Source organism: Hyaena hyaena, unplaced genomic scaffold, assembly GCF_003009895.1.
Source record: "Hyaena hyaena isolate Hyena2069 unplaced genomic scaffold, ASM300989v1 scaffold_418, whole genome shotgun sequence".
In the NCBI taxonomy this organism is placed as follows: Eukaryota; Metazoa; Chordata; class Mammalia; order Carnivora; family Hyaenidae; genus Hyaena; species Hyaena hyaena.
The window spans coordinates 214,569-234,451 of record NW_024081051.1 but is presented as its reverse complement, the minus strand read 5'-3'; the positions used below and the strand labels follow the sequence as shown (position 1 = coordinate 234,451).

Here is a 19,883-nt window from a genome sequence, read left to right as displayed (position 1 = left end):
CAAAGGCTATATGGTCTCCCACTGTGAGCTGCCAAGCCCCATAATTCTACCTCCTCCATTTCTCCTGAGTCGGCTCTTGTGTGAGCATTCCATCTGGAGTCCATGCTGGTACCCGAGTGCATGATACCACAAGGTCTCTGGTCACTGGGCGTTCCACCTGCAGGCTTAGCCCTGTTCAATCCATCCTTCCCACTTCAGGGTGCCGATCACCAGCATGTGTTGGGGGCAAGCAGGACTGACCTGCTTGGTTATCCCAAGGGTACTTCTGGCCCTAGACAAGCTCATGGTGTGAGGAGAGCAGAGCTTAAGTGGAGAATGTGCAGAGCCAGGACCCAGCTCCCTCCTCCCAGCTCTGTGACCTAGATTGAGACCCTCATGCCATCCCAGCCTCATGGGGCCCATTCATGCCTACCTCAGCGGCTCACTGCTCAGCCACAAATGGGGTAGCAGAGAGACAGACTCATGGGCACAATGTCTGGCACATGGCAAAGGGATTTTTAAAAGGCAGTCCTTTGGGGGGGGGGGCATCTGAGCGGCTCAGTCAGTTAAGGGTCAAACTGTTGATTTCAGCTCAGGTCAAGATCTCACAGTTCATGAGTTCAAGCCTCAAGTGCGGCTCTGCACTAATGGTGCAGAGCCCGCTTGGGATTCTCTCTTTCCTCACTCTCTGCTCCTCCCCAGCTCATGCTCATTCATTTTCTCTCAAAATAAATAAAACTTTAAAATAAATAAAAATAAAAAATAAAAGGTAGTCTTTTTTTATTCACATATAACCAGCAGCACCTTGCCTTGTGTGTTCATAAACATTTGTGCAACTCATATCACATCTTCCAGATCACGTTCCATAAAATAACAGCAGAGCCGCACAATTCCACTCGGGGGATCCAGCCTAGCTTCCTGTTTATGTAAGTGAGGAAAGAGGATCCCAAAAAGCCCTGGTTACAGGTACAAAGTGTTAAAGACTTTCAGAACTATACCTACAGAAGACTTCAAATTGATTAAAATCATTCCATGCCTTTCTTAGCAGTTAAAACTAAAGTCCAACTCAAATGTTCAAAGAAATGAATACGTGAATCATTAAAGACAGCAGTTTAAAAACCAGTGTGATTTATGTTAATATTTCATATTAACGTTCAAACCCAGGAGTATCTCGCCAGCTAAGCACTTCCTTCAAAGCCACCTCCACAGCCCGCACAGAGAAGAGCGATCCTAAAATGACCTTCACCCACCTTGAAGTCCTTCATCTGGTCTGTGCATAAGAGCAGAAGTGCAGCAAAGCCAGAATGCACATAAAAACTGAGCTAAAAGAACAACCCCCTCTATTTCAGAGCTAACCAAACAGAAGCACGGAGACGCTGCAGGTACATTTGGGGGGGGGGGGAGAAAGTGAGGGGAGTAAATGTGCTTGTCAGAAACTAAGAATTCATCACAGCCGTCCAAGTGACACTTCATCCTTACAGACTTTCGGAAGCCACCTGGGAGACATCTCTATTTTAGGAAAAACGCTCCAAAGAGAGCTCAAATTGAATGGGAGACTCTGTACAAAGAGCTATGGCGGGGCAGTCTGGGGGGGCATTATTCCCTTTGATCTAAGCATGCTATTTTCTTTTTTTTTTTTTAATCTTCAAGTGCTTTCGTATTTTTCCCCCATTTCACCTCGCCGACAGCTCTGTAATGAAAGCACAATCTCAATTCTGTTAAAGAACAATCCAGAAACTAAAGCTTAGCAGGAATGGAAGAAGAGCGAGCAACTTTCTTGAGAAGCTGAGGGGAGTCCCAGGCTCGGCAAGGTGTATTTCCATCAGAGCTCGGCCCCGGGAGGGAGGCATCCTCTCTCCATTCTCCACCTCAACGGTGAGGAGAGAGGTAGAGAATGGTGGCCAGTGCGCAATGACATGGGGCTCCACAGTCCGGGGTTTTCCCCTCTAACCCCTCTGTTTCTTGGAATTCAAAACTGTATTATCTCCATTTAAAAGGGGTGGGGGTGGAAGCAGCTCTCAAGCTCCCTGTTTTCTCAGCATACTGGCCGATTTTAACATCAGATACAGACATTCTCAATTACAGGTTTTGTTGGTTTTGGGTTTTTTTTTTTTTTAATTTATTAGGTTTTACTAAGGGACTCTTTGCAGGGAGAAAATAGCAAACAGCTGTTAGAAAATCCCTGCAATCATATCAGAGCTACAGGACGGACTTTGATCACCAGCATCTAAACCAAAGTTGAAAGGGGCACACACAAACTTTCTGGGCCAACATCTGAGATCGACTCTTGGCTGCAAGGAGCTAGCAAGGAGGGAAGGCTCACAGTATTAAGCTGAAATGAGTTACGAAACATTTTTTTTTTGCATCTATTAAAATAGCCTTTAAATTGAATCTCATGAGGCCAGACCCAGACAGCATCATTTATCATTCCAGTTAAATAAAACACAGAAAGGGCTACGCAGAGTGGACATAAATACTATTTCAGAAACTTTGCTGATCAAATGAGCCAAAAGCAACACAGATAAGGAAAGAAACACTGACTTCTTTTTTTAAAAGCTGAGTGACCTGGTGAGATTCCTACCCCTCATTTGGGTTCAAACTGCAGCTGCTTGTGAGAGTTAATGTAGCTCCGGGCTCACACAGCTCCCTTCTTGGTTTTAAACGGCAGATTAAATTTTGATTCAGGTCCCACCACGAACTCCTCCCCCACCGCCTCCCTCTCCCCATCCACTTCCAAGTGCATTTCATGCAAAAGGAGAAAACAAAGCAGCCACAGACCCCACACCACCTTCTAATATCACTAGAATTGGGTCAGCTAGAATGAACAGTCCACTACACCACCAAGAACTTACAATTCCAGGTGAGTGAGAAGCAGAACACCTCTAAGAAAGGAAGATTTCCCAAGACCTTCAGTTCAATATATATTCCCTCTCTCTGGGGTTGGAAGAAAAAGTGACTTTCAGTGGCTTACCCAAAAGGACACCTTTTCTAAGAGGGCTGAAATGGGAGGGGGGAGGGGGGAGAGAAGAAAGAAAAGTGGTTGGAGCGGGGGAGACACACAAAATTCATTCAAAATAAAATGAGACCTAGAGAAAAGGAGCATGTTTTCCAAAGACACAGTTGCTATGAGTGTGTAAAGTGAGGTGTAAAATAGAAGTCTGCAAAGAAAATGTGAAGATTTTTTTTTGTAGGCTCTAAGCCCGGCCCAGCGAAGGGCCCAGCGCAGAACCTGAACTACAGCCCTGAGATCAAGACCCAAGCTGACATCAAGAACCGGATGCTCAACCAACTGAGCCACTGCAGCGGGGGGGGGGGGGGGGGGGGGGGGGGGGGGGAGTGGGTCCCAGTATCATGGAGCCTTAAGACAAACTCATCTGTGTCCTTTATTCTGAGCTCAAGCCTATGAAGACAGCTTTAAAATTCTGGGACCACTTAAGACCTTTCAAAGAACCAAAGCACTTGGAGAACAACTCTCAACTGACGTCAAGCCCTGTTTCAGGAGAAAATAGATCTTAAACGAGTTGCACTTCATGAGGAAAGAGAATGAAATGTTTAAGCACTTAAAGATGCACCATAGGAAACACCTAAGTTGGTCTGAGCTAACACAGGCCATTTTGCCCCCAGTAAAATATCCTCTATGGTCTATTAGGATGCGCCAACTAGGTCTTAAAAATTTTAGGTCTTCTGTTTTCGACAAATGAAAAATGTGTGGTCTAGAAAATAATAGGTTTCCTTCAGTCTTCTCTCTTCCATGGTCAGCTCGATGTCATTTGGCCCAATTTCGTTCAGTGAGATTTATGTAAGTTACCCCCCTCCCCCATACACACACAAAGTAAATACTAACATTTCCTAATGCTCCATAAATAGCATATCAGGTGTAAATCACAGCATGCTTGTTCACACTCCCCACACGTTTTTGTTGTTGCTGTGTTGTGGTCGTGTGTGTGTGTGTGTGTGTGTGTGTGTTTTAGTTACTTACTAGGTAACAAACTACTATTGTCTGATCAGGTTTGGGGGTTCTTTTTTATTTAAGATGAAAAGTTCCTTCTCTCAAAATTGACCATCTGCCCGGAGCAATTAAAACACTAGTCTTGAGAAGTTACACAATCCATCAACAAAGATGTCAAATCAGAGTCCCAGCTCCCAAAAATGGGAGGGGGGGACAAAAGCCTTTAATATCATCTAGACGAAACACCTCATTTTGCAGATAAGCAAACAGTCTCAGCAGGGATATAAAGGAGCTAATTAAGGAGAAAGGAAGATGGGAGCCTGTGGTTCAAAGTAATTAGAGGTGCAGATAACAAGCATTGAGGGCCCCCAGCAAGAGCCCCGGGGACCCCGGATGGCGGGTGGGATGGAGAGAAGGGTGTGGGAAGGGAGGCTGGGCGGGGTCTAGAACGGGGAAAGCACCAGAGCAGCTCAGAGGGGAGAAAGTGGCGACCTTCCCTTGGGAGCCGTGGGAGAGGTGATGCTAAGTGCAGGGAAGGGGGCGGTACTGGGGGTCAGGAGGCTGGGTTCCAATCTTAACGCTGTACAAAAACGGAGAAGGGGACCAGAAGCTCTTCAAGAGGACAGCACCCATCGCCTCTCAGATTCGGGAGCCAGGCGACGGAACGCAGGTGTGGACAGTCGGGAAGACGCAGCGGGCATCTGCTGGGTCCAGACAGCTCCGGAAGTGGGACCCGGTGGTAAACAAGAACACAGGAGGCCTTGCCCCGAGGGGCTCCCCTTCTACACGCTGGACCCCCAACCAAACAGGTCAACAAGGAAGAGCAGGGCTGGCAGGAGATGCTAACACGGAAGGGGACCCACAAAGGACAGCAGTGAGAGAAGAGCGGCGCCGCAGCCCCAGCTCAGCTGTCTTGTCCGGTTTCAGAAGTTTCCACCAGCCTCCCCGCACCTGGCCACTCCTGCCCTCAACCCAGACCAGGGGGTCTTCTTGTCTTGTGAGCATCTTTCCCATGTGTTTTTTACCAGGGGCTGCTCAAAAGCAGAAAAAACAAAACAAAAAAAAAAAACAAAAACCTGGCTCCCTTTTATATCCCCTGATCTCAACGCTTCCTAGAGTGACCTTGCTAACGAAAACAAAACTGAATAAACACTCGGAGGAGCAGCCATCTGCTTCATGCTACATATGTCCGTAGGAACAGTGTTTGTTTACCAGCAGGGTCAGGAGGACAGGGCATAGGAAACCTTCGCAGAGATCTTAAGTGGGGGGTTGGCCCTGGCTGGGGTGGGACGCAGGGAGAAGGGTCCTTAACCCTTTCAGATCTGCGTGAGGCACTTCATGTTACACCCTCTGGCTGGAAGAGAAAGTTATAGATCATAAACCGCAGGGGAAAGCTTATTTGCACACATTTTCCACATGAAGAGGATAAAGCGCCATGGAAGAATTTACTAGAAGTATTGCGTTTGAAATTTCTGCTTTGCAGAGGAAACACCAAAGATGACCATCCAAGCTCAAGAGCGAGGGTAGCTGGTGGAACGGCATGCAAAGTGGAAGAAAGTGGTGTTCATCATGGAGGCTTTTCAAAAGGCTCCTAAAGGACTTTTTTTAAAGGTCTATACTCTATATTGCAATAGAGACAACTATACAGACTAGGGTTTGGTGATCTGTGCTCAGAAGTACTTAGGGAATTCGTTATTTAAGATGATGACAGGGGACACCTGGGTGGCCTGTTAAAGTGTCCAGCTCTTGATTTCGGCTCAGGTCATGATCTCAGTTCGTGGGCTTGAGCCCTGCGTCAGGCTCTGCACTGACACCACAGAGCCTGCTTGGGATTCTCTCTCTCCTCTCTGCCCCTCCCCCATCTGTCTCTCAAAAGAAGCCTCAAAACCATAAAGTAAAATGATGGCTCTGCCTGCATTCTACCCTAAAAACTAAGAAAAGGCCCAGGAAATTCAATCCCCAAGGAAATACGCCGTTCATACAAGAAGGCTCGCAGAGGAAGCCATAAGGATGTCCGGCCACGTGCCCTGCTCATCTGTGTGGCAAATGTGAGTAAGGAAAGAACATATATTGTCTCGAGGAGTCCCATGAAAGAGGGATCCCATGTGGGCCAGACACCCGGCCTTGACGGAGTCACAACAAGAAGCTATGGCGCCAGGTTTCCAGAAGTCATGGGCGGCCGTGTCTCTTGCAATCCCGTCCTGAGTACTAAGACTGAGTCACCATGGCCGGCCTGATGCCTTCCAGCTGCGCGAAGGCCTGGCCGTTTCTGTTCTGAAAGAACACAAGGTAGCAATTTAGAATCCGCTCCAGTCAATAAAAATGCTGATATCTGCCTTTCCACAGGCAGCTACAGAAAACATCTGGTTGAGAAGGAAAATTCCGGCCAAACTAGGAAAATCAAAATGTGAATGGAAGAGGCATGTGAAAAAATAAGGACATCAATTCTACGTGTAAAATAAACTCGCTCTAACATTCAGTCAGGCAACGTTTTAACGAGCACCTAGCACATGTCAGGCGCTGGGAATGAGGCACAGCAGTAAGGGACCTGCCCAGGCGACAAGGGCACCACTTGCCACGCTGGTCATTAGGTGCTTACAAGGTGCCGAGTTGTTACAAATAGAGTGTTTGGAACAACTGTTAGTATCACAGTGAGAGACAGGGTTTATCACTAGCCTCATTTTACAAAGGAGAAAGCGGAGATACAGAGAGATATCTTGTCCAAGAGGATCAATGAGCCAGTAACAAAAGAAGGCTGAAATTTGAACCTAAGGAGTCTACCTCAACCCTGATGGGTATATAAGTAAAGAGGGCAGAGAGAGGGAAGAAAAAGCCACAGTCTGTCTCAGAATTTCATGTCTGGGTAAAAGTGGTTGGGTCTTTAAGGGTGCATAGGAGTTTAAGCAGGGGGAAAATGAGAAAAGTTCTTTCCAGACAGAGGGATTATAAATGCCAACCACGACCTCAGCAGTTATCAAGTAAAATACTTTTAAAAGATAAAAACAAACTCCATTCCGATTTCTCAGGCAGGGAGATCCCACAGAGCTCCTAGAAAAACAACAGCTAGAAACAGTCTTGATGTTCTTTGGTTTAGGGACACTGAAGAAATGCATTTGAATACAGTACAGGACTCCATGTAGCCTGGACACACAACAGCAATATTTGATAGCTTGTCAGTCCAAACCACACACGGGAATGCGATTTAATAGAATGTGTTGCTCGAGACTCGGGCTCCGAAGTCCTTAGCACAGTATGAACAGGAAACCCTGAAACTAAATACCTCATCAAACCAGTCTGGCAACAAAGAGAAGAAAGCTGGAAAGGGGGAGGGAGAACATGTTCCAGAAGGCCAAATTCTAACAGGCTGGCAGGTGCGCTTATTTTTACAGTTTCAACAGACGAGCGATGGCTTTGTTCACCAGAATACTGACGCACTCCCAAGACTCTCAAAGACAGGCATTTCCCCAACAAGAAACAAAGAAATGCGCAATAAGTTGGCAGTTCTACACACAGATCTTCGGAGCTTTCTCTCTCCCCGAGACACTTCATGGGAATTCACACTCTCTGAACAATAGTCTTGAGGATGAATAGAGTTTAGTGAATCATACCACCTAAATGATTAAAGGATGGGTTACAGATGTTAATGTCATTAAATTCCAGTCCCTCCACAGCCAACAGGAATAACTGACGGATCGTCTCCTCTTTAAGAACAGGTTATATTCCCAAAGTTTTGTTAAGTTAGCCGTTTAGAATTCAAGAGTGGTTTTCTTCCCCACCAACGATGCTAGATGCGGTGGATAGTACGGAGGACAGAACAGAGAAAACTAAACCCAAAGTGGGCTACAAGGTAGGTCTGTGGACCCCCGCCCACGTAAGGGGAAAGGATTCTGGACAAAGGTGCAATCCAAGTTCTGGAGAGTGGCACCTATGCCTCTCACTCTGCCTGCTTTGGGCACAAGAAATCCTCTATCTGCTTGTAACTGCTGCTAGCTCCCTAACCCTCAGGAGGCATTGTATTTAAGGAGGAGGTTGGAGGGGCGCCTGGGTGGCTCAGTCGGTTAAGCATCCGACTTCGGCTCAGGTCATGATCTCACAGTTAGTGGGTTCGAGCCCTGTGTCGGGCTCTGTGCTGACAGCTCAGAGCCTGAGTCTGTTTCAGATTCTGTGTCTCCCTCTCTCTCTGACCTTCCCCTGCTTACTCTGTGTCTGTCTGTCTGTCTCTCTCTCTCTCAGAAATAAATAAAACATTTAAAAATTTAAAAAAAAAAAAAAAGGAGGTTGGAGAGGAACAGCAGTCAGGGGCTCAAGGAAAAAACATCACAGAACCATGGCAGTGAAGGCGTGAGAGCCAGGGTGCAGTGCTCCCACTGATGAAAGAGGCAAACGCTGCAGATTCTTCCTTCTCTGCACAGCCCCAGATACCTCTATTTTCCTCCCCTGGATGGCGGGGCTCTGAAATTCCAGGGCTGCGGCACTGTGGGTCTGGATCAGGGTTTTTCTACACCCCTCCACTCTTCCCACTCTTGAACACAGTCATCCACTTCTCTACTGACATGAAAACACGCATGCAGCTCTTTGATGGTTTTCTCCGGCTTTTTCTTGCCCGTACGCTACAGAAGGGGCACACCCACGTGCAAACGCATACACCAACGAGAGACGAATCCGTGGAGCAAGCAGAGTAGAAAGAGATGCATCCACAGGATCACAATTGTATCCAGTTCAAATAGATACATAGAATTCGTGCATATGCATACAAGGTCCGTACCATTCAAGGGATCTGCCCACGGAGATCGCTACACAGGCAGCGCATGCGTGAATCTAAAAACCAGACAGCTCAAAACCAGAGCGGGTCAGGGGAGCGTGCAGGGGGTGGAGAGGGAGGCGTGGACCCTAGTCCTGCCACCTCGGGTCATGGAGAACAGGGAAGAGATGAGCCTCCCACCCACGCTCTGGAGTTCACAGATACACCCCAACTTACTGGAACTTCAAATGCCTCCTGGGTGTCATCCAGCATCTGGATTTTGATGGACATGAGTTTTCCTGAAGGTGTTGGGGGCGGCTTCTGTCCATGTTCCAAGGTGCTGATCCCCGAATTCTCCGGGGCCCCCAGTCGCGATCCTGGACTTGGCCTCTGCTCTATTTCTCCCATGGTGAAAGCAGATTATATACTATCTGCAGAAAACAGTGAGAAAGAAAAATACATCAGAGGAGGAGACTCATTTCAAGCACCTAAGGGACATCGGTCATCTCCGACCCTTCCTTGGATGCCTGGAACCATAGCTCGGTGGTCTCTCCGTCCCCCGCCCAGCAAGCACACGCGGGGAGGCTTCACGCATTCACGAACAATAAGGTCACCTTCAACCAACCAACACATGCAAATAGTTGTGCGTATTTTATATTTTCTAGTTTCACAGTCCACTCTTGTTCATAAAATAGATTCAGTCATTTTCAACATATTATTCAGCGTCTGCAGCAAGCGACACACCACTTTTACACGTCTTGAGTCTGGACAGGGGATGATAAACAGTGCCTAAGCCATGCCATTGGCAACCATTAATTACCGTCTATGGACACACCAACATACTAAGTAATGTGGGTAGTATAAATATAAATAGATAAAACACACGGTAGTTCTCAAGTTTTTAATTGGTTGAAGCTAAAACTCCACTCACACAAACATAGGCAGCATAAGGTAGGGTCTTTTCTCCCGATTTCTTCTCTGGTTTCTATCATAATTCTCTCCGGCTTCATTTCCTTCCTGCCATCTCCTCACTGTTCCCCTTTTCCAGAAAAACAATTCTACGTAAAATACTATCAATGACAACAAAGTTATTTCCCTGAAAACAAAACCCAACCCTCTTTCCGCTATGAACAGCTCCCCCCCCCCCCCGCCCCGCTTCAGGTCTTTAATGCACAGCGATCTCTGGATGAATGCTTTGCACTTCTTCTCCAGCTGAAAACTTCTAGTCTAGTTTTCGGGAACCCCATTCCAGTATCACATCCCCAACACCTGGGCAAGGCTCAGATACCGCATCCCCCTCGCTGCCCATGACTCATGGGGTTGAGTCTTCTATGCCTCTGCCTGATTACATCCTCCATGACCGCCCTAAAGCCGGAATCAAATCTTGGGGATCTCTGGATCTCAGCACCTACCTAGACACAGCGTGGGGCACACAGAGTTCAACAATGGCTGCTCGCTGACCGGCCCTGTCTGGACATGAATGGTCACGGGCTACAACAGGGGGCTTCCCCCATGGAGAAGGTAGAACGGACCTCAATCTACTCTTTAATGTCGGGGAATACCTGGAGGAAGACGAGCACGCAGACGACGACACTGCAGGAAAATGGAACGGCCCCAACAAAGCTATGGGACAGAAACGGGGAGGCAGAGAAGACGAGTAGGAATTAATGCTGGAAATGCGCTTGGAAAACCGACTGGAACCAAACCAGAAGGATTTCAAGCACCTTGCTGAGAAGTATGGTCCTTCCCTGCAGGCAGCAGGGAGCCACTGGGGGAGAGTAAGGACCCAAGAAAGCAGAATTCTAGAAAAACCCATCTGAGGAGGAGCTGTTCTACAGGCTGGAAAAAGATGGATGGCGGGGGCTGCGGGGAGGGGAGTGTCCAGCAAGCAAGCTACTGCAACGACCTGTGCCCAAGGGGGAAACTTGGACAGTGGGGACAGAAGGGAAAACGTGAAGCCATAAAACCCGCTGTTCTGGAAAAATTACCCTGATGCTGTTAACAGTAAGCCACCCGGAGGAGGATATAAAAGCAGAACAATGACCAGAAGATGTTGTATCAGGGCAGAAGGGAGGGAAGGTGGGAGCTTGACTGGGCGCACCGTTCAGGGTCACACAAAGACACCCAAGGGCCTAGCGGGGAGGTGCAGCTGGGTTTGGGCTGAGGGTTCAGAGCCCATCTTGCTGTATAAGCAAAAGCCACAATGAAGGCAAATGGCTGAGAGAAAGAGGGGAGGAGCCAATGAAGCAAAAAGAACCCAGTCAGGCCGGTGGTCGTGGGCGGAGTACGGCTCCCCCACATCTCCCTCCCAGGAGCTCAGGGTGGGACTGTATTTGAAGAAAGGGTCTGGAGAGACGTGATGAAGTTAAAATAAGACCATTAAGATGAACCATAATCCAGTGTGACTGGTGTCCTTATGAGAAGGGGAAACTGGTCAGAGACACCAGGGATGCTCAAGCACAGAGGGGAGGCCGTGTGAGGGCGCCAGGAGAAGGCGGCCATCTGCCGGCCCAGGAGACGGCCCTCAAGAGACCCCGGCCCTGCCAACAGCCCAGTCCGGACCCCCAGCCCCCGGAACTCTCAGGAAACAGACTTCTGTTGTTTTCACCCCCACCCCCAACCTGTGGCACTTGGTTACAGCCGCCCTAACAAACTCACACAAAGGTTCATGGGAAAAGAGGCACACAAAGAACAACCTGGGGCACCAAGTGACAGGAAGCTACAGAAAGGGCACCGAGGGGCCACCTGAGGTGTGAAGTACAGACCTAAGTGCGGTGTCTTACACGTTGAAATCACATCACCCTTCAGCTCTTTTTTGTTCGGGAAAGACCATCCCGTTTGTAAATCTCATTTGTTAGGTTCTACTCACCCAGCTCCTGCTCGCCTTCCTCTTGCAGAGATGGGCCCCGGGAGGTTTCCAACAATATTCCATATGGAAACCCCTCCCCCTTCCTCTCAGCGAAACCTGCGACACTCTCACTGTGACACCTAAGGCTGTCCCGGAGGTCAGCAGATCAGAGACTATGGAATCACCTCAACCACCTCACTGCCTCAAACCACCCTAGCCTAGGCGGCGCCTGGGTGGCTTAGTCTGTTAAGCGTCCGACTTTCGCTTAGGTCATGATCTCGCGGTTCGTGGGTTCGAGCCCCGTGTCGGGCTCTGTGCTGACTGCCAGCTCGGAGCCTGGAGCCTGTTTCAGAGTCTGTGTCTCCCTCTCTCTCTGACCCTTCCCTGCTCACGCTTTCTCTCTCTCTCTCTCTCCTAGAAATAAATAAAGCATTAAAAAAAAAAACCACTCTAGCCTAGAGAGATGCCTCCTTTGACTGGAGAGAAAAAGGATCTGAAGACCACCTCAGAAACACTGCTTACTAAGTACTTCTCCACAAACTCCACCAAAGCCTGTTAGAGAGGACTCTTGGTTCCTCTCCAATCCTTCTAGAGTGGATTCTGTGGCATGGCAATGCTAGTTAAGGGCCAGCTTTTCTTTTTCGAACGCCCAGGTAGGGCTTCACAGATCTGTTCTGGAAGTACATAATTTCTCCCTCGAGTATGCTATTTAAAACCCAAACTCTAATCTGTCTGTTGTGTGATCTGGGCTTTGCTTAATTCATCTATTAGTCTTGAGCCGTCTGACTGGACCAAGTTCATCTATAATGCCTAAGCACAGGGTCTTACACCAAATGGAAACAGGTCATCTGCTTGTTCAAGGAATCAGATGTGGGTGTATAGATCTCATTAGTTCTGAAATGAGTTACGTTTAAAATAATCTGCACCAACCAGGCAAAATTATTTTTCTGTACACTTTCTGGTTGGTGTCTCATGGTTAAAAATACACAGAGCCTCCGGAAAAAACTGATTATCAGCCCCATTTGCCTTTCCCGTTCCCAGATTCCTCTCTGTACTTTTTCCTACTTTGGTCTTGATCCCTCCTTGCCTCTCGAAGCATCCACTGCCACCTGCCTCCTCTTTCCTGCACTCAATCCATCAAGACGCACAGGCCCTGGGCTTGGTCATTCATGCCGGGCCTGGCCCCCAGCCCCCTACTGCAGAGTCAGGGACACGTGGCTCAGATGCCCAGCCACAGAGGTGACGACAGGGAGGAAGGGGACCATCTCAAAGGCTCTAGGGTCCCTCCCTACAAAAGCACTTCCTCTCTGTCCAGCCAGAGCCAAGGGCAAAGCCCCTCATCCCCTCAAACTAAACCCTCTCTCTCCCCTTGGGCCTAAGATCCCCAGATGATTACATATGGTCATTTTTAGCACCGAGGCATTTAAAACTTAAACTGAGTTAGTTATTAATAGATATTTACTACCTTAAATTCCCTTTTCCTCAGTCTTCACAATGACCTCACGCCTGTATTATTTCTACTTCTGGTTACTGACATTTCAACAACGTAGTCACGCTTTCTGTTATTCCTAGTGGCACGAAGACTATTGCTGTACAGGGAAGAAGTGCTTTCAAATATAAATCCAGCTAAGTGGTCTGCACTGAGCATCCTGGGAAAGTCACAGGAATATCCACGGAATGCGGTCAAGTCATAAATGGGGGTGCATGCGGATGCCGGGCCTCAGAATCGGGGAGTCCAGGAACCCAACACAGCCTTCTAGGTGAACAGGTCTAGCAAACCTAAAGGGCTTTTGCTTATACAGATCAACCTGTGCTCTAGTTGGACTTCACCTCCAGAACAATCCCCACTCCCACATTCCTTAAGGACTGGTCAAGGGAAAGGAAATTAACGTTCCTGTCCTTGTGACAGGTTATTAACTTAGCATGATCATTCCAGACCTGCAAGCAAAAAGCCGCTGCAGAAATGACTTTATTCTTTAGCTCAATTTGAAAAGCTAGTTAAAAGGAAACAATAACGACAATAAACAGAGCAGTCAAATTGTTCACCGGCAGAGAAAAGAGGACAAAACTCGAGTTGCCCTGGCTTCAAGGCTCCCTCTCGGGATGCGCCCGAAAGTAACCCGCAGCACACACGCAAATGCCAACTCCATCCCGGAGGGACCGAAGGACATCCGCAAGTCCAAACCACACGCGGGGCTCAAGAGCTGCCAAACCGCCCTCAAGGTCAGACAGAGGAGAAGGAAACTGCTTGGAGAGGCTGCCCAGGCCCGCGGAGACGGGCGCCCCTGACAAGGAGCACATCCAACAAAGCCAGCAAGAACTTGCTGGGCACAAGGGGGAGAGAGGTGCAGGTTAGGACGGACAGCCATCCTGGACGCTGTGGTGGGAGACCTCGAGAAGCCCTGAAGGTGGGGACAGGGAGAGGCAGCACAGGCAAGACACATTAGCAGGACATCCCCAAGGGCACTGGGAACACGACCAGCCCAGCAAGCAGAGGAAAACCGAGGATGAAATGATTACGCACATGCGCGCGCACACACCCCCTCAGGCCACAAGAGTTCCCACCAGCACGGGACAGAGCCCGGTCTCCTGGCTCTCAGGAAACTCCTACAAATAGCTAGTTGGTAAAGAACTCAAACCAAGGGGCTTTACGAAGATGCTACAAGAAAGGGGGGAAAATGAGAAAGACAGGGGCGTCTGGGTGGCTCAGTTAGGCAGGCATCCGACTTCAGTTCAGATCATGATCTCGTGGTTCAGGAGTCTGAGTCCCACATCAGGTTCTATTCCTAGTGGTGCAGAGCTTGCTTGGGATTCTCTCTCTCCCTCTCTCTCAAAATAAACTTAAAAATGAAAAGGAGAAAGAATTCCAATTTTTCCCCCCAAACACATTGTCCTCACTTAACAAAGCAATGGAATATCAGACTCTATAAGGAAAAACACAAAAGGATTTACAAGAGTTTGGGGGAGTCACGGGGAAAACAGGGAACAGAACATGAGGGCAGACCTCAGGGGGAAACCAGGATGAAGAAAAACATCACTGCTGTAAAACAGATGTCTAGGTTGCCCCCAAATTCATGTTGAAGCTGAATCCCTGATGTGAGGGAATAGGAGCGGGGGGGGGGGGGGGGGGGGGGGGGGGGGGGGGGGGGGGGGGGGGGGGGGGGGGTGGCTTTGGCAGGGGACTATATGGTGAGGGTGGAGCCCTCATGAGCGGGATTCATGCCCTTATGAAAGGGGCCTTGGAGCACAAGTTCATCCCCTCTGCCACGCTCAGATACAGCAGGAAAGCCAGCAGTCTATGAAGCAGATGCCTTCTGAGGCGACGGGGTGGCTCAGGTCATGATCCCCTGGTTCGGGAGTTCCAGCCCCATGTTGGGCTCCATGCTAACAGCTCAGAGTCTGGAACCTGCTTCGGATTCTGTGTCTCCCCCCACCACTCTCTCTCTCTCTGCCCCTCCCCCGCTCATGCAGTCGCTCTCAGAAATAAACATTAAAAAACAAAATTAAGGGGCACCTGGGTGGCTCAGTCAGTTGAGTGTCGGACTTCGGCTCAGGTCATGATCTCGTGGTTCATGGGTTCTAGCCCCGTTTCAGGTTCTGTGCTGACAGCTCTGAGTCTGGAGCCTGCTTCAGATTCTGTGTCTCCCTCTCTCTATGCCCCTCCCCCACTCATGCTCCCTCATTCTTGATCACATGTGCACACACGCTCCCTCGAAAATAAACATTAAAAAAAAAAATTGAAGCAGGTGTCTTCATGTTGGCTTTCCCAGCCTCCAGAAGGGTCAGAAATCAAGTCCTGTAGTTTATAAGCCACCCAGTCTACGGTACTGTTAAAGCAGCGTCAACAGACTAAAAGAACCACCAAAATGGAAGTGGCCAAATGAAAACATGCACAGGTGAAAATAGGAGGGTCTTGACGGTAAAGACTGAGGAAAGGGAGCTAAAGATTTAAAATGGAGTGAAAAAGTGATAGCTGTGAAAGACAGACAGGAGATCCAACTCCCCCGCAATCAAGATCCCTAAGGGAAAAAAAAAGATAATGGAACAAGAAAACAAAAGTTAAAGGTATAATTCAGGAAAGCATTCCAGAAATAAAAGGGGCCTCTCCACAGTAAATGAACATCTAGTCCAGAAACAGGATAATCAACACCAAGACATCTGCCAGATCATCGCTGACCTTCAGAAATTATAAAGGAATCACTGGGGGCGGGGTGCACCTGGGTGGCTCAGTCAGTGGAACATCCGACTCTTGATTTCGGCTCAGGTCAGGACCTCTTCGGGAGATGGAGTCTGGCATCAGGCACTGCGCTGACCGTGTGGAGCCTGCTTGGGACTCTGTCTCCCTCTCTCCCCTCCTTCCCCACTAGCACTCGGTCTCTTAAATAATCAAACTCACAAAAAATAAAAATTAAAAAAAAAAAGGAATCATTTGGGCACCTAGGCACGAAGTTCAAACAAAATAGAAAGGGACAAAGTTCAGACTCACCCACAGCAACATTTAATGTTTAAATTGTCAAAACTATCCTCCAATAGGGGCGCCTGGGTGGCTTAGTCGGTTAAACGTCCGACTTTTGCTTAGGTCATGATCTCGTGGTTCGTGGGTTTGAGCCCCTTGTTGGGCTCTGTGCTGACTGCTAGCTCAGAGCGTGGAGCCTGTTTGAGTCTGTGACTCCCTCTCTCTCTGACCCTCCCCTGCTCACACTGTCTCTCTCTCTCTCCCCTAGAAATAAGTAAAACATTTAAAAAAAAAAAAACCATCCTCCAATAAAGAGGAATCAAAACCTTAAAGCAAATTTTCATTCAAATAGAAGAGCCAAACATTTTATTTTTTTAAGGTTTATTTATTTTGAGAGAGAGCAAGCAAGCATGGGAGAGGGACAGAGAGAGAAAGGAAAGAGAATCCCAAGCACGGTCCACACAGTCAGCACAGAGTCCAACTCGGAGCCTCATCCTGTGAGCCAAAATCAAGAGTCAGACACCCAAACAACTGGGCCACCCAGGTGCCCTGAGCCAAACAAATTTTAAGTAGTCAAGAACTCAGAATACTGTTGCCCAAGCCCTTCCAGAAGAAACTACTGAAGGCTAAGAGTCAGCAAAACAAAGCGCAAACGTGGTGAAATACTGGAAAGGATTACTGGTAAACTTTAAATCCACTGATACCGTAAAAGGTAGACTACAGTGGTAGCTGAATATGGATAACTCCCAACAACATAGAAATATGAAGAAACTGGCAGAGGAAAGAGCTGATAGTGGAGTCATGGGAAACTGAGCACAGGCTTTAAAACAGATAAAAGAAAATTTAAGTCTCCGAAGATACACAAATGGTTAATAAGCACATGGAAAGATGTCCAACACCGTCAGTCGTTAGGAAATGCAAAGGACATTCACTAGGGGACCGTGAATTTGGGGATTTCACACCCACTGTGATGGACGGTAACAAATGTTAGAGTGTGAATAACCTGGAATTCTCCTACACTGCTGGTGGGAACATAAAAAGGTATAGACACCTTGGAGAACATTGCGGTCATTTCTTTAAAATTTAATAAAATATTCTGCATCTGACCCAGCAATTAGGCTCTGCTACTGAAACCTAGGCGTCTCTCCAAGGGACATGAAAATGTAGGTCCACGTACAGACTTGTACACAGGCTCGTGTCTGCAGCCGGAGGAGCCAGCAGGCAGAAAGGAAACAAAAGCTCAGGTGCTAGTCGAAGGGTAAGTAACATAGCCAAACGGGACAGTTCTTCACCAATAAGAATACAGAACATGCTGGCCCACGCTACAACGTGGATCAACCTCAAGAGCATTTCAAGTGAAAGAAGCCAGATGCAAAAGATTACACAACAAATGACCCTATCTGTAGGAAACATCCAGAAGAGGCAAATCCAGAAAGTGGTTTCCTGGTGCTCTGGAGAGGGGGCTGGGCTAGTAGCAAAGGATCTGAGCGATGGAGATCTGGGGGAGGGAGGGGGTGTGTTTGGGGGAGGGAGGGGGGGTGCTGTAAATGTTATGAAACTGACTTGTGGGGACAGTCACACAGCTCCGCAAATGTACTAAAATCCTGTGAATTGCACAACGAAAACCCATCGGTTATGCTGTATAAATTAAACCTCAACAAACAGCATAAAAAATGTGTGCGCGTCAACTTGTGATGAGCGCCGGGTGATTTACGGAATTGTTGGATCGCTATGCTGCACACCTGAAACTGATATAACCCCGTATGTTAACTGGAATTAAAAAACATTTTAAAAACAGGTGTGGGCACCCACACAAACATCCCTGTGAACACACAGACGCTCCTGGCAAGGACAGAGAAGTGACTGGTAGGAGACCAGGCTCTGGGTTAAGGACAGGACCGAGCGGGGTATCACCCATTCAGAGATACACATTGTAGAGGCTCCTGGGGGACTCGGTCCGCCAACGGACTCTCGGTTTCGGGTCAGGTCATGATCATGGTCCGTGGGTTCGAGCTCCACATCAGGCTCTGCGCTGATGGTGTGGAGCCTGCTTGGGATTCTCTCTCTACCCCTGTCCCGCTCCCACTCATGCTCTCTCTCAAACAAACAAGCAAAAAAAAAAAAAAAAAAAAACCAAACCAGGATGGCCAAGAGGAACTTTTTCAAGAGTTTTTCCTTCCAGTTTTACACAGAAGCCACTTGAAAACGCTCAGTTAGAACGAACTCACAGAAAACTGTTACTTAAAGGAAGAAGCCCAAGAGCCAGACTTTAGGAAGCTACAGCGCTGGCTTCTAGAGCCCCAAAAGCAGTTCTGAGCGCAACCCCCCCCATTGAGAGGGACAGAGCCACACCTGCCACTGTGTGGGGACCAAGAGCAGCCTCAGACACTCTGGAGCACGAAGGGCACCGGGTGCGTAACCCCGGGCTCCGCTGGGTAACAAAGCCACCTTGTACTCTGTCTCCGGGGAGCCACCGGCCAGGAGGGGGAGGGGAGCCACCCCAGGAAGGCTGGCGGCCAGTACCCACTCAGGGACACAGCCAGCCAAGTCTGGCTCTTCACAGGGGCTGAGATAAGGAGGGGGTTTTGAGAAAAGTTCAAAAAACAGCTATCTATTCGGATAGATTGGCTTACTTCAAAAAAATAAAGGCTGTGAGCAAAAGAAACAACTGCAGATCAGCTGTTTTACATCAACCGGAGACTTCAGACAGGAGAGTGACTCTTTGGCCTGTTTGATCATCTGGGAGGAGAGAAGGGCATTAACCGTCTCTGGGCCTGAGGTTGGGGGTGGGGGGTGAGGCCACCCGGATCCACCAGCACAGTCAGGAAAAGAAGTCAAAGCCACGTCAACTCCATAAACATGATTTCTTCAGTCTTCCCTCTCCAACCCTCGTAAGAAGGAATATGTTAAACAGGCGATCTTAAATACCCTGAAGTCTCCAGAAAGTACGTCAAGGAAAACTCAGAGCACGAGTCTTCTCGTTTCATAGACGTTATTTCAAAAGTCTGGTTTTGAAATCCCTTTGTGCTCCAAAACCTGGGTCTGATCAACCCCACGTTAAAGGGGAGAATTCCCAGCCAGGCATTCAACCCTCTACCCTGGTTTCTAAGTGCGAACAGACACAGCCGGCCTCTGCCGTTCCACAGCCTACGTTCTCCTGACGCGGGGCTGTCGCTGTTCGGGCCCTGCCTTCTCCAATACCGCCTTCTTGACCTGGCTCCCATGTCACCTCCTCCAGAAAGCCTTCCCTGATGTCCTCTTTCGGAAGAAAAAAAAAAGCCTCACTTTCTTCTCTCTGGGGTTTTGCTTGTACTTCACTTGCTTTCCAGGCCTTCGCCCCCCCCCCCGCTTTCCTGCGTTGCCAATTGGATTACAAGTTCAGAGGGGCTGCGTCACCTGAAACCATGACAGTGCAAGAGACCTCCCTGCCTCAGGGACGGTGAGATCCTGAGCCTGATGCGCACACGTCCCGTCTAGCTGACACTTCCGTGAACTCAGACAAAGCCGACCATCCCCTGCAGGGAGGTTTTAAACCCTGGTTGCAAATCGGCATCAACAGCATCACCTGGGAGCTTGTAAGAAATGCAAATTCAGGGGCACCTGGGTGGCTCAGTCCTTAGGCATCTGACTTCAGCTCAAGGGCGTGATCTTGCGGGCTCGTGAGTGAGATCGAGCCCTGCGTAAGGTTCTGTGCAGACAGATCAGAACCGGATTCTGTGTCTGCCTCTCTCCTGCTCATGCTCTCTTACTCTCTTAAAAATAAATAGCAAACTTTTTTTAAAAAAGAAATGCAAACTCTGTCCCAGCACTGGTCCACTGAATCCGACAGTAGCTGGGGGGTGCCTTCCAGAAGATTCTGAGGCGCGCTCTGGCCTGAGAACTGCTGCTCCAGTTCCCAAGGTCCCAGTCG

At 48.6% G+C, this 19,883-nt stretch overlaps 1 protein-coding gene across 1 annotated transcript in view; it reads right to left on the bottom strand.

Annotated features, from left to right (window-relative positions):
• FARP1 (FERM, ARH/RhoGEF and pleckstrin domain protein 1) overlaps positions 1-19,883 on the bottom strand; it is a 290,026-nt gene that overhangs the window by 218,177 nt on the left and 51,966 nt on the right. The window contains exon 2 of the mRNA XM_039252521.1: positions 8,907-9,100. Coding sequence (XP_039108452.1) covers positions 8,907-9,077 — 171 coding nt within the window. The 5' untranslated portion in view covers positions 9,078-9,100. The remainder of the gene's footprint in view (positions 1-8,906; positions 9,101-19,883) is intronic.